General features: G+C 31.2%; 1 protein-coding gene and 1 non-coding gene across 2 annotated transcripts; both read right to left on the bottom strand.

Annotated features, from left to right (window-relative positions):
- Positions 1-6,739: 6,739 nt before the first annotated feature.
- On the bottom strand, positions 6,740-8,698 carry LOC146908343 (non-specific lipid-transfer protein 1-like). The gene is made up of 2 exons (XM_085727041.1): positions 8,322-8,698; positions 6,740-6,930 (listed from the first exon to the last, which is right to left on the bottom strand). Exons 1-2 carry the CDS (start codon positions 8,672-8,674, stop codon positions 6,921-6,923), a joined length of 363 nt encoding a protein of 120 aa, XP_085583167.1. The 5' UTR covers positions 8,675-8,698; the 3' UTR covers positions 6,740-6,920.
- On the bottom strand, positions 8,071-8,259 carry LOC146908344 (U2 spliceosomal RNA). The gene has a single exon (XR_015020731.1). It is a non-coding gene; the product is annotated as a U2 spliceosomal RNA (small nuclear RNA).
- Positions 8,699-16,778: the final 8,080 nt, after the last annotated feature.

Here is a 16,778-nt window from a genome sequence, read left to right as displayed (position 1 = left end):
TCCATTAGTTTTTTGTAATATCTACACTCATAGTATTCCAAATCAGATTCACAGGTACATTCTGATTTTATGTACGTGTCAGTAGTATGGTTGTTATTACGAACCCTAATAACCAGGATTGGTCCTCCTCCCCTGTTTAGATTGTTGTTGTTGTTGTTGTTGTTGTTGTTGTTGTTGTTGTCATCAACCTTAGTTGTCAACGCTGCCATCTGATCTGGCAAAGCTTTGATGGCTGCAGTTAAAGTCGTGATTTTCATTGCTAGTTGATCTTCCATGCCTGATCATGTTAGGAAATAAACAGGAGAATCCTGCTCTGATACCAACTGACGCAGTCGGAAGCGTAGACTAGCAAGCACTAAACCTAGATTGAAAAGAAACAAGTTTGCAAGCGACAAACTTGTGAAAATAGAGTTCAAGAATCCACCAGAAATTGAGAAAACTTGTTGAAATATTATTGAAAGAATAAAAGTTCTCTTTTAAGCTACAACTGTTAAGCCTAAATAGAGAAAGAACAAAACCCTAATGAGCCGAAAATAACAAATTGTAAACAAACCAGATAAATAATAAAATTGAGCTAAAATAATAAAATACTAATAAAATATGATGGAAACCCTCCTACATCATAGAAACCCTCCTACATCATATTCCTTGTTTAATAATATTTCAAATATTATGGAAACCCTCCTACAAGGAAACCCTCCTACGATAATTTAGATTGTTTATACTTATTAGGAGGGTTTCCATTATCGCAAAAGAGTATATATAACTCACGAAAGAAACGGATATATAATATTTAATGTATCACATTATAAAATCAATTCTCAACTCTGTTGGTTAGTTTTTTGTAATCATAAAAGTGAATGAGGACAAACATGTGAAATAATTTGTTTCTTATATAAGTAATGAGGACAAGCATATGAAAAATATTACAAGTAAAAGAAAAGGATAAGTATGTGAAATTAGTAACGACCATTGGGCATTGGAGAAAAAACTATAGACGTACCTGAGATTTGGGACAATCGAAAAAGTAAATAAGAGCAATTGAATATTAGTGTTCTTTGTATTTTGGCACAAGCTAGTTAGTTTTTGCAGCATCAATTAATAACTTTCCTGGTAGAAACAAAATAACGCGCACGACATGCCCTAATTGGACGGTTTTCATATTTTTATTATTATTTGTTTTACTTAATTAATTATTTAATCCAATGGATCAGATTTAGCCGTAGACATTGCAGTAGAAGATACTGCAACCGAGGATCCAAATCGCAGAACTGTTCATGAGGGAAAGAACATTTGTAAACATTTGCCCTAAATGCACATGTTAAAACTACTTTATCATTTGAACGATAATTTGGGACAATCATCACTATTTCATTCCACTTGAGTTTTTACTTCATATATATACAAGCTTCCTTCCAAAAACATAGTTGAAATTCTATCATAATTCATAAGAATGAATGTTCTCAGATCCTATACAAATGGGAACGATTTATTGTTTTATTTTTGGATTAGGGTTATACTTTTAAAAAATAACAAAATTAGCATTTTTTGGCTCAAAGGGGTTAAAAAGTGACCAAACCCACAATAAGCATGTCTGGCAAAGCGCTGACTCTCAAAATAAGAAAAAATTTCTTGATATTAAATAAAAATCAACAGAGTAAACACACTACAAGCTCTCAATATATATGTAAACAATGGTGGTGCAAACAACTCACCAACTAGGTCTAAGTTTAGGGATGTTCTTTTACTACTTCAACTCTACTACTCGTACAACTTCTTGGGGTAAATTAATTTGAAAATCATTCATTTTCCCTTCCAAGTCTTTCTTGTATATAGGAGGTTGCAGTAGAGAGTTCTCCTCAGTTGTTTCTTCATTTGTCTTTTGCTATTATATTATGGTCCAAGCTGTCAATTCTGGCCCTACTTCAAATTGTTCATTCTTCTTTCAGTAGCCAAATCAGAAACATCTCCTTAGCCTCCATAATTTTTTCTATAAATACTAGCTGGTTTGCTCACAATCATGTCCGATTTCAAAATGCTCGTCATTTTTCACCAAAGCTCGAACTGCCTCTTCGGCCTCAGTTCAACTTGCTAGGAACTAGTCTAGAGGTAAGATGTCCAACTCAATAGCAAAATTTCAATCTTTGAAAGAATTCAATGTTGTTAGTCATCCTAGTCCCTGCCTCCCTGGTTGGATAAAAGCTAACACGGATGGCGCAGCTAGTGGTTGATTGGGTAATGCCTCAGCCGGAGGTATTTTTCGTGACAATAGTGACAAGTGACAACTATGCATGCTATCAAAACTGGCCATGCGAAAAATTAACATAATGCTTGGCTTGAATGTGACTCCAAGCTAGTGGTTGATGCTTTAAAAAATTGTCATATTATTACTTGGAAGCTTAAGACATCGTTGGTAAAATTGTATTCATTTTCTACTCTCGAATGAACTTTAGGGTAATTGTTGAGTTGATAAGTTAGCATAAGGTTTTTGCTGTTAAAAAAAAAGTTAGCATAAGGTTTTAGTATAAATTATGAGGAAGATTGGTGGGAGAATATCCTAGCTCTATTTCAGGATGTTTTTGCAATAGGATAGGATGGCTTTGCCATCTTATTGATTCAGTTTATTGTTTTTATTTGGGTTTTGGTCAAGTCCTACAAAGTTTAAATTTTATTTATAATGATAAATCTTTGTATGTATTGCTGCAATTGGTGGAAATTTTTTTCTTCCTGCCCCTATCACCAAAACAAATGATATGTCTGCCCCTAGTTCAAACTTATTGATACATATGCCCTTGTTCTCCAATTGATATGGCGAACATGAACTTTTTTTCCAATTTGTTCTGCTTTTTGCAGGTGTTCTACAATTGATATGGCGAACATGCCATTTCTTTTTCTTTTTTCTTTTTTTTTGGTTCTCTCTTTGAAATGGCAAACATATCATAAATTTGTTTTTTTTTCCTTTGTTTTTTTGTTTTATCTTCACTACTATAAATACATCATTTCCCCTACAATAAAATGTTTCATTTTAATGTATCTTTGTTAAATGCTTGATAACAAAATCATTTTAGGTTGTTTATTTAAATTAAAGAAAGGTAGTTTTTTTAATTAAAAAAAACATAAAAGAAAAACAAAAACAAAAGTAATTAAGGCCGTAAAAAAAATTGGAAAAAGATGGGCATGCTCGCCATTTTAATTGGCAACATGTAAAAATTAAATGAAAAAAAAAATAACAATGGCTAGTTCTCCATTTCACATCAAGAACATAAAAGAAAAGAACTAAAAAAATACATGCTCGCCAATTCATTTCAGATGAAGCCTGCAAGTTTGCCGGAAATGTTGAAAAATTGGTTATGTTCGCCAATTCAATTGGATAAGAGGGGCATTTGTATCATTAGTTTTCAACTAGGGGCAGACATATCAATTTTTTTGGTGATAGGGGCAGAAAAAAAAATCTTCGCAATTGGTGATGTTTAATTGAAATAACATATTTCTACGATTGACTTATATGCACTGCAATTTCAGGTTTGCTCTTGAATCTCGATCGCTGTTTGTCGCCACGGTCGCATCTTTGTCCAGCAATTTTGCCAAAGGTAATCTCATTGTTCAATGTCTTGCTTTCTTTCTTTCAATTTGGCTTTTCACGTTGAAAAAATGGTTTGAGTTGAAGTGATTTTGCATATTGTGTTGCTTTTTGTTTTGTTTTTGTTTTGATTTTACTGTTGATGTGCCTCCTAGTACCTAGTACAATGCTTGTTTTCTGTTACATAAAATGCTTCAACCAAACTCTATGTAAAGGACACAGATCATAAATGAAATGAAGCAAGATTGATTAATGCATTTTCATATGTAATGTGATTCTCTTGCACTATGATAGTGAAATGTGTTTGGATTCCGAAAAACGAATGGAATTTGTTTGTTTGGATTGCAATTAGGTGCGAATTCTAGATTCGATCTTAAGAAAATTATTGGAAACTTTGGATTGAACAAATGGATATTGATTCCTCAATTGTGCAGAAGTTGATCACGTTTCCGTCATGCAGAACCAAACTGTTGTTGTTCTAGTGCCTAAGTTGTTCTAGTGTACATTGTTCAGAGGCTGATTTTGTGTTGTGCTGCCTCTGCACTTGAACGCATATACACTCTTGAGTGGTAAGCATACAATTGTTGACTATTTAAGTTAGCATGGATTATAATTTCAAGCTTGCATCAGATAGTTATTACTCGAATTCATATGATGCATTTTTTTCTTATGTTGGAGATTGGTAAGATTGCTTGGTTATTTTGGTCTTAATGTATCTGTTTTGGTATTTGGTTATTCGCAAAACAGGATTTCCAATACTTGTAGATATAGATAGTTGTGTTTTAGGCCAGTTCATAGTAATCGCTTGTCAATTAGAAATATATTCTTCATGTTATAGGAAATTGATTATGTTAACTAGCATTTTGGATCAAATGACAATGAAAGACTGTTGTGCTTGTGGTATTATGATTTTTTTTTAGTGAAATCTGAGAATTTATATATTTTTTTCGTGTACATTATATTTTGGAGTTAACTTTTCTAACATTGTAGATGTTTAATCTGTAAGATTAAGAGAAATTAGAATCTTTAGTTTTTGGACATGCTATAGTTGTTAGCCTTCTAATACAACCACCAAACAGAAGTTTGACGAAAAGTCCAATAAAATGTAAAGTATTCTAACATAGGACTACCATATACAAGTACTACTTTACCAAGTAGAGACTAGACATTGAAAAAAATATTGACAAATATGGAAAAATGTGAGATGAACAAAAAATGTGAGATGAACAAATAAGAATGTGTTTCAATTGACATTTGACAGCACAAAAATTGTATCAAAACTTGCAACATGTAGTTAATACTCAAAACTGAATTATTTTGCACCTTGTGCTTATTGTCATGTATTTTGGTTATTGGCTCACAAGGTATTTTTTTCCATCTTGCACGTGAACTTTGTCACTTTTATGTCTTTTGTTCTTTAAGGTGAACATTTGTTAAATTCAAGGGGCTCAATCTATAGCAAATTCTGTTTCATATGATGCAATTTTTACTTATGTTGGAGATTGTTAAGATGCTTTGTTATTTTGGTCTTAAATGGAAGACAACAAAGAATCCTCAATCACTTTATATGATGCTTTGTTATTTTGGTCTTAAATGGAAGACAACAAAGAATCCTCAATCACTGCTTGAAGTTTCTTCAAGTTTTTTATTGGATTGGTTTATAGTGAAGCTTGATTTAGCATAACCGTATTTGAATTTTTTTTATCAAATGAATCTTTTGATTAGAAGTGGCAACTCAAAGTCTACAATTTCACATTTCAGACTGCCAAAGCTATGAGCATGATGGTATTTTATAGGGCTTGTTAAAATATATAAATATAGCCTTTTTTGATAACCTGATTTCATATCCTTTGGGCAACATAATTGTATGCAATTTTTTTATCTCATGCAGGATTTTGTCTTTGGATTCATATATGGAGTTTTGATTCACTCGCAGTTTGGATGCAAGAATAAGAACGATGCATAGGGCAATTTTATAGAGTACATGCCTCATTGGATGAAAACTTAAGTGTAATAGTTTTAGTATGTAATTGAAATTGTATTGAATAGTTCATTTTTATTATGAAATCTAATTTCAAATGTTTTATGAGAACATATTTGGAGTATTGAATCTAAATAGAGTTTGATCTTCAAATTTTGGCTAGTTCAATTTAGAATTTTTCATCAAATCCGAATGAAGTAAAGCAAAAATTATAATTATGCAACACGTTACCAAAATTATAAGTAGGCAACATTTTATTATTGTTAATAATGATGATAAAAAAATGTTACAAAAAATTCAAACATGCAACATTTTTTAATTGTTACTAATATTACTAAAAACTGTTACTGAAACTCATTAGTAACATAGGCTTTACCTAACAATTGTCAAATGTTACTACATATAATCAGTAACATTTTTTGGGATTTAGTAATATTTTTCGAATGTTACTGAAACTCAATTATGTTGCAGTGCTTTATCTAAAACTGAATTAGGTAACTTAGATTATTTAATATATTTAGTTAACTCAAATAATAGTGATATTTTTTTATTTTGTTGAAAATATACAAATGCATGTTCTTTTTTGGACATGTATCGAATTTGTTAAGTTGTGTCATGTTCGGTTACAGATAATTTTTCTAACAACGTAACACTTGCCAATGCATAATAATTAATTTAGTGAGGTTGTCTGATATGAACTCGGCCTGATCGTGGATCATATTTTCTTTTTAGTGAATTTAATAAAATATTACTAATTCCTTCAAAAAAAATTACTAATCTTCTTCAAAAAAATTAAAATATTACTAATGTTCTCTATTTTTTATTATTATAAAATTAATTTTTTTGTAAAAACCGTAAAGATATACATTTGGACTATTTTTTAGAGGTTAATATATATATTAGACACACCCAAATTTGATTATTATAGCCATTGTTTTTCTTTATTTTTTACTCCATTTTATTAATAAAATTATTAAAGTGATAATCTTTTACTTATCACTATTTTCAAAAAAACTGCCTCAAAGTATTTTGTATTTTAATTACAATATACCTTTTATTATAAATAAAATATTCATCTCAACGTAATTAAAATCGTTCATCACATAGGTACACTTTGTAGTGATGATTGATTACTGTAAATGTAACTAATTCAAAGTAATAATCAAGATAATGAAACATTTTAAGCTGAAGCATTTCAAAGTTTATTTTCATTATTATCCAAATACATGGTAAAGACATCCCCAGTTGGGATTTGGTTACAATCAGAGAAATTAAGTCATCTCTTTTATTCTGTTTTGGTTATTACCGCATACCAAGTAATTATTCATTCATTGAGCACAAGCCCTGCAAGCTGCTGAACTAGCGTACCCTGCAACGAGCAAATGAATATGACATTAGTTTTCTTTAAATATTTATTAGTTATTATACATTGAAAAGTGCAAGTTAATGCAATTTGGTCTCTCAATGGATGTATATGATAGTATATTTTCTTAAGTTAAAGAATCAAGTTGCACTAATTACTTGCATAATTTAAGGGCCCAAATTGGTCGTTTTTAAGTTAAAGGACCAAACTGAACTCTTAAAATAAGTTAACGGACCAAATTAACCGGTTTTAAAGTTAGAGGATCAAATTCAACTTTTAAAATAACTTAAGGGAACAAAGTGGTATTTAAGCCCTATAGTAATTAGTAAATAAATTGCATTCCTTTGATTCTAAAAAAATAACTTAAGAGAACAAAGTGGTATTTAAGCCCTATAGTAATTAGTAAATAAATTGAATTCCTTTGATTCTAAAAAAAAACAAAAACTTGTACAATCTCATTATTTTGTTTTAGTCCTCATAGTATTTAGATTATGTTCAATTAGTTCTTATCAAATATCAATGTCATAGTTAAGAGACTATAAGCAAAAGTTCATATTTTGACCGAATTTTCAATTAATTTTCTCAAATATCAATTTCTTCTAGTTTCTAAAACATAGGTGGTGGTTTGCAGGTGTCAACCTTATGGGATACCTTTTCTTTCATACGTTGATGTCTAAGCACTCTATTTTGCTTTAAAAAGATTCCTAAAACTAACATGTAATCTTTTTGTCAGGTTAACTTGTGCCCTAAGGGCACATGTTAAGAAATTCAAATAAAGTAACTTTGTATTGAAAAATATAACATTTTATTTTTAAAAAGTTGAATGCACGATTTTTAATGCGTATATTTCTATAATGAGTTCTTTAACATGTGCCCTTGAGGGCACAAGTTAACATTTGCCTTTTTTAAGTAGCCCATAAAACATATGACATATGTTTTGCTTAAGAAGATCACATATTATCTCTATTTAATGGACTACTTATAAGAAGTTAGGGAATGCATATTATTTTCATGTGCTTTGTTGAAAATTATTTAAGGTTTTTTCCCTGGGAATTAATTTAATGGCTGAAACAAAAATTATTAATCTAAGGGTATTTACTTAACAAAATATAAATGTATGTATGTATTTTTATTTTTAATTTTTTGGTAGGGTGTGACATGCTCATGCAATAGTGCAACGCATGAGCTGACACCTGAGAAGCCCAGCAGCTAGCTATATTGAGGTGGCTTCTCTCCCTCAAGAAAGTAATTTAATATCATTTGATTCATTGAACCACATATTAGATATTAAACTGATAAAAACATATATCTTAGTTAAAAGGCCGAAAAAGGTATGATGTGTGTATGTATGTTTGTATATGAAATTGAAAAAAGAGGGGTGAGAGTGAGAGATATACGTGCTACAGTCAAAATCAGCTTTAATCTGATAGGGCAATGGAACATCACACTTCTCAGGGAGGGCAGCAACGGTATCAGGATTGACTCCAGGTATGAGTAGCACACTGGTTTTGAGGCACTCACAAACACTTTGACGTTCAGGGGTAGTTGTGGCTTTATCCTTTATAGCCTTAATCCCACCGCAACATCCTGCAGGGGGAGGGTCATCACCGGGTGTTGAAGCATACCCAGCACATGGATATAAAGTATCTGTCACTTCATTACATGTCATGCCAGCATTTACTAAGGGAATGGTCAAAACCAAGCATAGCATAAAGAAACAAGTAATCTTAACAAGCACTGAGGTAGCCATGATTTGGAAATGTTGATAGAGGAAATGCTTTTCAAGTGTGTAGAGATGAATGCAATGATCAAGTATTTATAGAGTGAGAAGATACCACTCATTCAACTTTGGTCCCAATGTTTAATGTTATTGTGCGAGTAGAGGAGAACTTTACCACCATCAAAATCTCAAGAGTAAATATCCAACAATACAAAAACTCATATATCTATTTTTTTATCGGTAGGAATCACATTCTCGGTACTTTAGGAGTTATGACACTCTACATTATTTATTTATTTTGAATTGGGTATTCTACGCACGTAATCAAAGAGACTAATTCTCGAGTCTTGTGGGACCTAAATGGGAGGCAAATTTTCTCTAAGAGTTTTAATGTTGCTACATGCCCAAAGCTGGATTCGAACTAAGAACACTCGTTAAGCTAGAAGAGACTTGTGACATCTCATTTAAGTGCTATTGGCTCAACAACACTATGCACTATGCAACAACTGAGTAAAATATTATTTCAGTTAAGATTTAAATTCGAATATTTTCGAACAGTTTGTTTTTAACTAAAACCCATTAACTACTTGGAGAGTCGATTTAATTCATTAAAAAATAAATAATTGTTCAAATATTTAAGTTTCTAAATATGGACCAAAATATTTTAAAAAGTATTTTGAAAAAAGACTAATTTAATTCATTTTGGCGATTCTTAGAAACCAAATTTGATTTTCTATTTCATTTTCGATGACTAAATAGGTTCCTTATTTTTTTTTTATCAAAGACTAACGTGAATGATTACTAGAATAGTCAAATCTCAACAACAACAAAATTAGTACTCCATCCGTTTCAAAATGAGTGTCGTTTTAGCCAAAAAAAATTGTTTTAAAATGAATGTCGCTTTCAGTTTCCAATGTAATAATAACTTTTTCTTTTCAATTGTACCCTTCAATTAATATTATGTTACATTACTTCCAAAGTATTATTTTTTTCTTAAATGAAAAACAAATCAATAGTTGATTAGGATAATTTGGTAAAATTGCTATGACATTTGACTACTTTATTTCATTCCTTAATCTGTGTGCAATTGGTTAAAGAGACACTCATTTTGAAACGGAGAGAATAAGTTAAATGATAAGTTAGATACTTTCGAGTTGAATGAGTATTTTGAAAATGAAACAACACAAACAATTTCATCCCATATTGACTTTACCGCAAAATCACCAACAAGAAAATAATGTTTATTTTTTTAACAACAAGTAAATAATGTTCACCACCAAAAAAAATAAGGTTTACCACAAAATGTATAAATTACTCACAATGTTCAACAAAACTCATTTGTAAATATTTATCAAATTTTAGATTGTGGCTAGAGAGAGAGAGGTTCTCACGTTAACATTTTAAGTTGTCTTTATTGCATTTATGTTAATTCATGTTAGAGTATCAGCAATGACGTCATTCATTGCCCTTAAAAAAAATTATGTCCTTTATTTATTTAACATCCCGTTAAATAAGCACTCTCATCGTAGAAGAAAACGTTGAGTGTTTATAAAGAAGTGTGACTATAAAAGGTCTCTCTCCCTCCTTCCTTCCACTCTTTGTCGTATTTCATAAATTTCATTATAATAAGATTTTGGTTAAATATACAATGATATATATTTATTTTAATGACCCAATTGTAATTCTTTTTAGATGTTAGGTTGGAGATGTTTTTTTGAGGAGAAGGTTGGAGAGATTGTGTGTTTATTAAGTAAATAACGTTAAATGTAAAATGAGTGATATTTACAAGGATCCACTTAGACACTCACCACTATGACAATCTTTATTTTGGATCTTCTTAGTACTATAATCTTTATTTTTGTATTTCAACTCTGTAATTTGAAGATACTTTCGCCCCCTGTAATTTGAGCAAATTTCGGTTTACCCTCTACTATATCATCGATTTTGTACAGTCAAAATTCATGAAGGTCTAAAACCAAATTATCATCAAATTATAGGGTTGAATCTAAATAATTTTTTTACAGGGAGATAAACTTAAAACCACTAATATTAAAGGGGGTAAACATGCGTTAACCCTACTTTTTCCATCTTAAATATAACATATCTAGATTCGTGTATACCACATGGCTATAAATTGCTAAGAGTAAAGAGATTACTCCCTTCGTCACAAATTATAAGTCGTATTAGGAAAAAAAATGTTTCAAATTATAAGTTATTTTTTAAGGGTTTTGCTAACAAATGCTTAAGGGCATTGTTTAAGGAACCCACAAAAAAAATTTGTTTTGAAAATACAAGTCAAACACATATATAAGTCATAACTACACACTTTCCAATGTAAAAATTACCATTTTTTGTTGTTAAAACAATGCCCTAAGGACACTTGCTAGCAAGTCTCTTAAAAAATGATTTATAGTTTGAGAGATTTTCTTTTTTACTAACATGACTTATAAAGAATCAAATAATTTTCAAAACTTTAAAGTCTTTGAACCCGAATCATTATTTCATCGTTGGTCCTTCGTTTTTAATAGTTTGATCGAGATTCTCAAATTATTTTATTTTGATAAATCTCGATCAAACTATTAAAAACACATTTTTTTGTCAAATAAATAGGCAAAATTACTACAGGGATCCTTTGCCATATTTATTTGTAATAATTGTCTTTTATCTTTGTTTTGTCTCATTCAAGCCCTTTATCTTATTTATTTGTAACATTTGATTCCTTTATCTTATTTTTTTGTCTCGTTCAAATCTTTTATCTGTTAAACCGTGTACAAGTTAGTCCTTTTTTATTTTTATTAAAAAAATTGAGGTGTCTTGCCACGTATGATTATTAGTAATAGTTTTTATTGTAAACAATTTTTATCTATAAAAAAAAACTCAGAAAAAAACAAATATTCATTTTCTTCTTCATATGTTCGTCATCTTCATCAATATCATAATTTTCATCAAACCCAAAAATTCAAATCAAAACACCAAGTTTTAGTGTCTCAAATCAAAACCTAGGAAACACCAACCTTAATAATCATATGTGGCTAGCCTAGGGTGGATCTAGCTCATGGTCATGTGTCCCTATAGGCACAGATGAGTTTTTAAAGTAAATTAGAAATTTTTCATTAGCAACCAAATTTTAAGTCGCTAAGGTATGAAAATCGGTCCTAAATAAAAATTCGGTCTCTAAGTCGCTTAGCGACAGAAATAGTGACCAAAATTTCAGTCGCTAAAGTATAAAATATTAAAAAATCAATCATTACCTCGGTTGCTGCTATTTTTTTTTTTTGCTTTCGCATCGGTTTCCGACCCACCAAAGGTGGATGATGAAAGTAATTTTCGCATCAAACGAGGTAAGTATTTGTGTATCGTCTCCACAGGGAATAGTGCGTTATCAATGACAGTTTAACATCGACTATCATTCCAAGTATTAAGAGTACTTGTTTGTTTGAAATGAAATGTGATTATCTAAACTAATTTGCAAAAAGTAAAAGATGAGATAAATAAGGATTGAAACTTGTTAGGAGTAGCGTTCCTTAACCAAGCGTCACACGTAACCTAATGATCCATACGAATTCTAGCTTCATAAGCAACATTATCACAATCAATTCTAAACTACCCTTCGTGTCCAAAGTGATATAATTATTTCTAAGTTATCGTTTAAACATTCGTGTCCAAATTCCTTAAACGATAACAAAGTCGATCGAATAACCTAATCGACCGTGTCCAGCCTGGTTGAGTTATACGAAAGCATTTAGCTCTTGATTATGGTGATTATCACAAGATTAACAAAGATGTCAAGTAAGTTAACCTAAGATATATTGCTATTCTAGCTCAAGATTCAAGAGTTTGTGTCCAAATCATCTTTGAATCTCATTGAAAGCATTAACACAAGAATAACAACAATATTGAATATAAATTGCTAGAAACATATTTTGCAAGATCAAAAGATTACATGTTAAGCAAAGATCAAGTACCTCTCATCCCAACAAAGGGTATTTAGCTACACATCATCATGGAAGCCATGCAAGGATGGATTGAAAAGGAAGGATTCATTACACTTGTGATGTCTCAACAAAATATTAAGATCCAACTTCCAAAACCAATCTCACTCTATGAAGAACTACCTTACTTCTCTCTATGAAAATATCTAAACTAAAACCTAAGAGAAGCTAAGAAAATATCAAGCTAAGATATGATAAGATAAGATCTTTACAAAGAATAGCAAGTGGGCTATTTATAGAATACCCACTATGCTTGAGCTCGCCTCGCGAGCAGACTTACTCGCCATGGCGAGTGCTGTTTCCTGCACCGTTAAGATTCTGCCACGTCACCCTGGGAGGGTCAAACCGCCCTTACTCGCAACGGCGAGTAGCTCTGCTCGCCTCGCGAGCAAGGGGGTGCTCACGGCTTTGTGGCTTGATTTGAAGCTCGCCACTGCGAGCTGCTGTGCTCGCCTCGCGAGCAGTGTAGTACTTGCGGCCTTTTGCACTTTTCTTGGCTTTTTCATGCTTGCTTAGTGTCTTGAGGTCAAATCCTGCACAATTGGGTAAAGTAAGGTAATTAAAGCGTAATAAGGCAATTATCACTTTTATCTCGGCTTTTCCTTAAATTACTTGCAAAACAAGTAACAAAAGTGCTTAAAATATAACATGAAACTATCACTTCCTAGCACTTATCAGTGGACGACTAATCCGGCTCATGCGTAGAGGCATGCGCACTGGCCAAGAGTTGTTCCTCCTGGGAATCGAACCCGGTATTCCCCGGGTACGTCCTTAGAAGGAGCTCCTTGCCACTGGAGCTCAAACAACTTGGTTTCGGTTGCTGCTATTTAGCCACACTTGAAATATATTTCTACATTCATCCTTGGGCTAGCCTCATCAATATTTTCTTAATGAAAATTAAAAAAAGAACTAACTTGCAAACATTTCAAGAGATAAAGGATTTGAATGAACCTAAAAAATTAAAAGATTTTAATGAAAATGAAAATAATTAGATTTTATTATATCAAATATATTTTGATTAATGAAATGCTATAAATTTGTTTCTTTATAAAAAATCTTGGTCACACATGTGGCCTAGAATAAATTCTAAAACCCATTGATTAAACGATTGAAATTTAGAAAAGCAAAATCAATTAAGGGCTAGCTGGTTCGAGGTGTTTTATGTTTTCATTTGCAGCATGATTTTTCACTAACTCTAGTTATGTGTTTCGTCGCCGGTAAAATACTAGAAATGCCCTAGTAAAAAGAAAACAACTCATGTGCGTCTCTATACAAACTTTTTTATGGTTGGAATTTGGTGTAAGAATCAACTTTCAACCATATTAACAGAAAAGGAATTGACAAGATCGTGTGGGTATTTGAGTATTTAACGTGATCAATTGTTTGTTTTTGGTGAATTAAATAATATAAGATAAAAATTAACGTGATCCATTGCCTCTTTACATTTATGGAGATTTTTTTCACTAGTAGTACTTGAAACTTTAATTGTAAATAGCAAAACAAAAACCGTGCAATGTTCAATTTCAGAATTATTAGCATCTTTTTTATTTTTTAAATTGAATTCTATAGCATCCTTGTAATGGTGCAACGTCTACTTCCACATCAACCGTCCTCATTCCTTACTATAATTGAATTCTATAGCATCCTTGTAATGGTGCAACGTCTACTTCCACATCAACCGTCTTCATTCCTTACTATAGAAAGTTTCTTTCCACCATTAATTCTCATAGTTCATAAAAACAGTAAATATATTTGCTATAAAAAAATTAAAAAAAAACCTTGCAGATCATAAATATATAGTTGTGTTGATGTGAATATTGTGTAATTTTTTGATACTTCAATAATTTTTTAATTAAATAATAACATGCGACTCAGATGATAAAATATTGTTGAGATATTTAATATATTATAACCGAGTTCAACCTCAAAATACTACACTTATATGCACTTTGTGTATGTGAGTTTCGCTATAAAAAAATTTGAAAATGAAAAAAAAATGATATATGTATATGTTCAAATGTTTTGCTTCGTTAAAAAAAATTCTCTACAAAATACTATAGGTGATATGATTTTCGCTACAATTTTTTAGTTTTGTCAAAAAGATTTCATTATTGTCTCTCATAAGAGAGTTTAACGGCAATTTTGAGTGTTCTCTAAGTCATTTATAAGATAGTGTAAATTGAGGACCTACGAGAGTTAGCTCTAGCGAGGGTACGAGGCTTCTACAATATTACATGTTAAGGTTCAAATATTGGTTATGATAGATACTCAAATTTAGTTTTTGATATACCTCAAATAGAATCAACTTTAACGGTAAAGACATGAAAAGAAAAGGGAAAAAAAATACTCCAATAAAATCTTCCTTCACCTTCTTGGCTCATCGGGAAAGGCCCTCACTTACGGGTCCTAAAGAGGACAATCATTTCATATTGATACCCTATTTATAGTTAACGGTTATTACTTTTTCTACCTAATGTGTTTCTCACAAGCTCCATTTTTTTTCCTTCTAAAATACCATTTGTTCAGATTATATACTATGAACCATGTTTTGGATTATATAATCTAAACTGCTCAAAAATGGCTCATGTCTATCCGAAGTTTTTAAATATGTTGTTCGGATTATATGATCTGAAACCTAGCAAAATAGTTGAAAACCCTACTTTTTCAAATTGAAAAATTATGTTTGGAGCAAGATAGTCTAGTTGTTGCAAAGGAACTTTTTATGGGGAGGTGTAGTTGGGAAATCCAATACTTGTTAGGTAAAGTGGGGTGAAATTTGCCATCTGGCGGCTAATAGGGGATCGTGTGTAAAATATTTATGGAGCCTTAACCAGATTTGGGGGGGGGGGGGGGGGGGGGGGGGGGGGATTTTTATCGAAGAGGTGTTTTATGTGATTATACTTCAAAGGGTAAATTATATCAGAGGTCTTTTAAGTTTGATGTTTGTAACAGATAGATGTTTAAGTTATTTTAGTCACTCATAAGTCCTTTAAGTTTGTAAACGGGTTCAATTTATTCCTTCTCTTATTCCAACTTTACAAAAACACGCTATTATTGATGTTGTGATGGTTTATTGAAACTACAGTAGAAACTCTATAAATTAATAATGTTAGGACCGGAGAAATTTATTAATTTAGAGAGTTATTAATTTATCGATAAATTAATAGTTATTAGTTTAAAGAGTTTTTAAGTAATTATACTGTACATACCAAACAAAAAGGCAAATTAGTCTATGCCTCTTAGAATTACGTTGCAGCGTACCTTGAGACTCAACGTAAATTAGTAACTACTGTGTTCATATACATTGGAAATCAATAATGACTTTTGAAGTACAGTAAATGTAAACAAGAGGAACAAATGTGTTCAATAGAGTGTAATATATTTTTTTTAGTTTCTATGAATTATTAATTTATGATTTTCTTAGGACCGAAAATTATAAAGGGATCTCCCGAAAAATTATTATCTTATTATTTTATCGAGTTTTTCAATTTTTTACATTGGCCCAAGTCGGGACCGGACAAATTTATTATTTTAGAGAGTTTATTAATTTACCGAATATTAATTTAAAGAGTTTCTACTGTATGTTGATAAATAGATATTGTGCTGATCAATAGTAAAAAAAAAAAAAGGGTTGTGATCTGCTGCATTATTTAGTGAGCTGCTGTTAAGTTTTTTAGTGAGTTGTTGTTATGATCTGCTGCATTTTTTTGGTGTGCTGCCAAATACATGTCCCCATGTATGATTCAGTGAACTGCTACTGAAAAGCAGTAGTATAAATGAGGTAAACATAAGCTTATTGCATCGTATGTGGTTAATGGTGTATCATATTTGGCCAGTGGATAAAAATGCAATACATGACTAACTTGTTAAACACCCAATAAGAACGTTTTTGTAACGTTGGGTTAACAAGAAGACAAAATTGAAACCGTTTACAAATTTAAAGGACTTATGTATATGTGACCAAAATAATAGCGCATTATGAAGATTATGAAACGAGTTGACAACCCTTTTGGAAGAAACTGGTCAAATCCAATTTAGCCATTTCATTGATTTTTTTTATCAATTAGCCATTCCATTGATGAACATCATGATACAATAATCTTGTAAAAAAAATGATGATACAATAATGGGTACGACACACA

The sequence above is a fragment of the Medicago sativa genome, chromosome 7 (assembly GCF_051527215.1).
Source record: "Medicago sativa cultivar Bolivia chromosome 7, Bolivia_mono, whole genome shotgun sequence".
In the NCBI taxonomy this organism is placed as follows: domain Eukaryota; kingdom Viridiplantae; phylum Streptophyta; class Magnoliopsida; order Fabales; family Fabaceae; genus Medicago; species Medicago sativa.
Note: the sequence above shows the minus strand (reverse complement) of the source record. Positions and strands in the feature narration are given on the sequence as shown.

Bases quoted from the DNA above. Each gene is read 5' to 3' on its own strand.
- LOC146908343 (XM_085727041.1), bottom strand. From the start codon at position 8,674: ATGGCTACCTCAGTGCTTGTTAAGATTACTTGTTTCTTTATGCTATGC.